At 43.6% G+C, this 5,357-nt stretch overlaps 1 protein-coding gene across 1 annotated transcript in view; it reads left to right on the top strand.

Moving 5' to 3' along the window:
• vwa8 (von Willebrand factor A domain containing 8) overlaps positions 1–5,357 on the top strand; it is a 107,069-nt gene that overhangs the window by 84,821 nt on the left and 16,891 nt on the right. Inside the window, exons 37-38 of the mRNA XM_015402540.1 lie at positions 1,808–1,916; positions 3,538–3,694. Of these exons, the coding sequence (XP_015258026.1) occupies positions 1,808–1,916; positions 3,538–3,694 (266 nt within the window). The remainder of the gene's footprint in view (positions 1–1,807; positions 1,917–3,537; positions 3,695–5,357) is intronic.

Below are 5,357 nucleotides of genomic sequence, written 5' to 3'. Positions count from 1 at the left end.
AAATTCATTAAATCACTACAAACATATTAGTTTTAGGCTTAAATAATGATCCATCCTCGCTGACCGGACTTTTCCTCTAAAGGCTGTAAATGGTAAACTTTGTGGGGTTAAAGGTTATCTAACCGGTCCTGTGTGTTCGGGGCAGAAAGCGTTGCTGCGCAGCAACAGAGCGTTGCTCATCTCCAGCTTTAGCAACAATCAACAGGAAGTGTGTGAGCAGGCGGCTGAATCGGGCTCAGCAACCAGAGAGATGTGTGGTTAGGTAAGGGGTCAGAGGTCACCGTCAGCAGCTCTGTGTGAACTCGATCCGGGTGTTTCTGACTCACAGAACAAATCCGGCTGATTCTCCTCCATTAAACACGGGCTGTGCTGCCGGGAAGGTGGCATCAAACGCTTCGCTGCTCTGAGTCAACATATGCTGAGAAAGTCCTTCGAAACGCGACTCTGATCATGCTAAAAAAAAAAAAACACAAGCCAGCGCCCCCCCCCAGCCCATGCCAAAGATAGAACCAACAGCGCCGGCCGCTTCCTGAAATCCCTCAGTCCATAAACTCCATCAATCAGACGGGAAACTGAGCCAGCAGGATTTCCTCAGCACCATCTTGTTCCAGTAATCCACACTTGTCATCGTGCTTTACATGGATCGGATTGTTGGGCTGCTGACAGAACGACGCGCCGGGGACTCGCTTCCTCGTCAGAGAATGAAGGTGATGAATATTCCACTCAGGGGATAAAAGAAAATGATGAGTGATGCTTTGAAATGAGTCCTTTCAGAGCGGCCGGGGTCGTTCCAAGTTCCCACTGAAGAACAAACACTTCGCTTTGGAAAACACAGACCCTACACTGGAAAACGTTACAGAAAAACTTCCTTTAATCAGGTGTATTTACCTTTAATTTGAGTAGATAAATCAGATCAGATTATTCTGTTCTACTCTAGATGAATCTCTTTTTCTCTGCTATTCTAATTGTATTCTATTATTTTTTTGTTTTTCTATTTTATTCAGTTCTATTTTGTTCTGTTAAATTTCTCTTTAATTCTATTTGTATTCTATTTTAGTCTTTTTTCATTGTCTTTAATCCTACTTGATTCTATTTGGATTCATTTCATTCTTTATTTATTCTTTTCTATTCTAGATGATTCTATTTATTTATGCAATTGTACTTTGTTATTTTATGTCATCGTTTCCATGATGTTTTATTTATTTATTTGAATTTGATTCTATTCTGTTCTATTGTGATCTATGTTAGGCCCAGCCAGAGTAGCTGAAGTTGTTTTTTTTTGCAGTTGATTGATGATTATTGGACGTTTTTCATTCATCAGCTGATTAATGTGCTAAGATGTAAATATTTGCAGCGTTTTTCCAGCTGAGCTTCTCTGTCTGAAGAGTCTCTGTTCATTTTCTGTCACTTTGGAAGAAGCATGAATGGAAGCTCAGAGACCTGCAGGTGGCTCTGGGAGCCATCCAGGGATTTAGGAGAATCTGAAAGATTCCCTCAGTTTGTGGGAAAGCAGCTGATCCAGGGAGCGACGCTCCGAACCGCCCCTCTCTTCCCTGTTCTGGTTCTGACCGGCAGCTTTGGGCCAAACTCAGACTGTTTAACACGGAGGCGTCTCCGTCTTCCTGCTCCGACCTCAGAAACGGCTCCCCTCAGGTCGGCCGTCGCTGCATCGCAGGGCGCAGAGAAACGACAAAGTCCTCAAAATCATTTGATCTGAATAGAGAAAAACGGATCAGTTATTTCATCCTTAATGAGAACAAATGTAATAATAGTTGATCCAGAAATAAATCAAACTCCTTCCTTCCAGATCACCATCCAGAGGGACAGCGGCCTGGACGTTTCTGCACCAAAACACGGCAAGCTGGACCCCAGCAACGCTCCCCATGTGGGGGGCAACCAGTGGGCCGGAGGCACAGGTAACCACCTGATGGCGCTACGCCCCAGTCCTTACTGGGCAGCTGTGTCACCTGCAAGAGATCTAATTAAGTCAGTCTTTATTAAAATAAGTGCATTTGGCCTTTTATTGAGGAGGAAAGTGAGACACTTTGCTGATGGAACAAGATCATTTACATTTAAAATAAGAAAAAAAACAATTTGTTGTCTCATTTCAAGTGCATATTATCTAATTATCTTATTTTAATATTAAAAAATACTAATTCCATTGGCAGATGATCTTATTTACCTGCTCAGATTAAAGGTAAATACACTTAATTTGAGACATTTTAATGTATTTCTAGATGGTTTTTGCAGTGCAAGCATGTGATTCAGACACACTGCAAAAATGATCTAAAATGAGTAAAAATGTCTTAAATTAAGTTTTTTTTTTTTTTTGGCAGGTGGTAAACAGCAGCTAGGTTAATACCGCGTTAACTCTTTACGTCACAAAGTCCACGCTGTGCCTTTAAGCACCAAACAAGCTAAAGAGCCGCCTTTATAAAATAATGACTTTTAACAAGTCAATGTTAATAAAAACTGAAATCTCAAAAACATTTACTACGATGCATTTCCCCATGAGAAGATCACACACTGTAAAGATCCTCTACAAATAGGTAAAAAATGTCTTAAATAAAGTGTATTTCCCCTTAATTTGAGTCGGTAAATAAGATGATTTACCAATAGAAGATTGAGTATTTTTACCACTAAAATAAGATAATTAGATAATATGCACTTAAAATAAGACAAAATAAGGCAATTTTTTATTTTATTTTAAATGTAAATTGTCTTGTTCAGTTGGCAAAGTGTCTTACCTCCTTAATTCAAGTAAAATGCACTTAATTTAAGCTAAAATGACGTATTTACATTTCCATGTTTTGCAGTGCAGTGAAAAAAATTTTGAACTCATAAGACGACGTGATCTTTTTCTAAATCAACATGTTTTTCCTTACAAACAACTAAAGACATCGGATATATCTACTGCACTGTTAACGAATCCTCCTGTGCAGCCGTCAGGAACCGCGTCAGAACCATCAGAACCATCAGACTGGGATCCCAGTTCAATTATTTGTTCCTTCTGGAAAAGTTTCCTCTAAGCTTTTATGTTTAGAATCATAGTGGCGTTTAACGTTTCCACTTTTTACGATGGCCACAGACTTGCAGCAGGTTTAACAGATCAGACGTGTTGCATGCTGCAGGAGAACAGTCAGTCAGCTCCTCTTTCAACGCCTGGTTCTCATAATCCACCTTCCTGACGTTTGAAGAAGCCATCTACAGATTTAACGGCAGGGCGTTTCTGTCACGGCTTCTCATCTGAGCGTAAACCAGCCGTAGCTCTAAGGTGACTGGAAGAGAGGGCCTGAAGAGCTGCAGCCAGGCTGTCAAAGCTGTGCCTGATTAAAATCCTTATCCGAACAAAAATGCCATTAATTCATGTTGCTGCTTAAAATGTCTGGAGGTCCAGGTCTAAGTGGGGACCTGGACTGCAGTCCAGGTCTAAGTGGGGACCTGGACTGCAGTCCACCGGTTAGTGACCCCCGGTCTAGATGCACATTAAACGTTGTGCCTTATTCCCTCCCCCTCACTGTGGGATTTCCCCTCCAGGTGGCAGAGACACCGCAGGCCTGGGAGGCAAAGGGGGGCCGTACCGCCTGGATGCCGGACACAAGGTCTACCAGGTCTCCCAGGCTGAGAAGGACGCCGTTCCAGAGGAGGTCCGCCAGGCGGCGCGGGAGATGGCTGAGAAGGCTTTCAAGGAAAGGTAGGAGGCAGAAAATCGCCACGCTGAACACTGAGGATCCTTTATGTGGCAAACAGCTTCCCCACAGCATGATGCTGCCGCCACCCTGTAGCCCCGATTTACACTACCCTCTGAAAACCCATCCGTTAACCGTGCCGAGCTCGGTTCCTAACGACCGTTTACACATCACACTGGCACAGTTCCTAGCCTCCTAGTGGCGATTTACGGTACTACTGCTCTCTAGAGGGAAACAAGCAAACCAACATGGCGGACGTTTGCGGAGAGTCAGGCCAAGAAGGCAGCCTGTGGTGAATTTCCTTGATAGAGTCGGCTTTTGGGAAGTGGATACGACAAAAAATAGTCTAGTCAGGGCTTCTAGACGCAGGAAACAACGACAGACGTTGAAGTTCATCTCACTGCTGAGCAGAATCATCACTGGAAATCATGCGGCGCGGTGGGGAAGCTGGGATTTTCATGAATCTATAAAATTTCCTGATTACGGAGGCTGACTGTGAGGAGATGAGGCGGTCTGCTCATGAGTTCTTTGTTATCTGAGAACCGAGCCAGAACTGTACCGCACGGTTGGGTTGGGTCTAGCACGGTCCGGTTCAGTTGTGCGTGCCATTTAAACTCAAGCGTTCACCTCGGTTCTCGGCCCGATCTCTGCGCGGTTTCTAAAGGGTGGAGGAAACATGGCTCATGTCAGTCTGAGTGTTTCTCCTCAGTCGATGTTTTGTGCTCTGACTGAATCCCTTGTTCTGGATTAACTCCAGATTAACTTCCTGGTGTTTTTCTTTTCTCTAAAGCTTTTTTTTTGGGGGGGACTGAGTAAAACATCATTTGATTTCTGGCTGCCATTTCCCCATTTTTTAAAAAGAGAGTGAAATTATTTTCTTTTTGTTTCCCAATCCTGTCAAACTTCATGTGATGACATAAGAAAGAGGTCTGAGGGTGTGAATACTTTCACAGGAGACACATGATTGGATGGTTGCTGCCTGCCTGCGTGGGTTTGTTCTCTTTTACGTCACCTGTCAGGGGGGGGGTCAGACTGATCCAAACTGGGTCGGCTGCTGCTGGGAAGCCTGCTGGAGCTGATCGGATGTTTTCAGGCGGATAAAATTTTGATTTCTGCCCAATATTGAAGCGTGGTCTGCTCTATGTTATTCCACGCCACGACGCCAGAGGGCCAATCAGGAACTAGCTGTGGGTCTAGATACGGCCGAGGCGGTTTGTGTGACAACGGAGGGACATGAGGGCCAAAAAGAGCGAGGATCCAGGTTGAAAAAGGGTCCCACACTGCAAAAACAATCCTAAAATGAGTAAAACATCCTTAAAATAAGTGTATTTACTCTTAATTTGAGTGGGTAAATGAGACGATCTGCCAGTGGAATGAGTCTTTTTAGCCTTAAAATAAGAAAATCAGATATTATGCACTTTAAAAAAGTGACGGCAGTTGTTTTTTTCTTATTTCAAATGTAAATTGTCTAATTCAATTGGCAAAGTATGTCGCTTACCTGCTCAATTCAAGAACAAATGCACTTAATTAAAGGAAGTTTTACTTATTTAGTTTTAGCTCCATCTTCACCAGTCGTTTTTTGAAATGGCGGCCATTCAGAGCGGCCGAACCATTAAGGCCGTCTCTGTTCACCCTTCATTCCCCCCCCCCCCTTCCTACACAGCCCCC

The sequence above is a fragment of the Cyprinodon variegatus genome, unplaced genomic scaffold, assembly GCF_000732505.1.
Source record: "Cyprinodon variegatus isolate N-32 unplaced genomic scaffold, C_variegatus-1.0 Scaffold1364, whole genome shotgun sequence".
In the NCBI taxonomy this organism is placed as follows: Eukaryota; Metazoa; Chordata; class Actinopteri; order Cyprinodontiformes; family Cyprinodontidae; genus Cyprinodon; species Cyprinodon variegatus.
The sequence above is the reverse complement of the archived record's forward strand: the minus strand, read 5'-3'. Positions and strand labels throughout refer to the sequence as shown.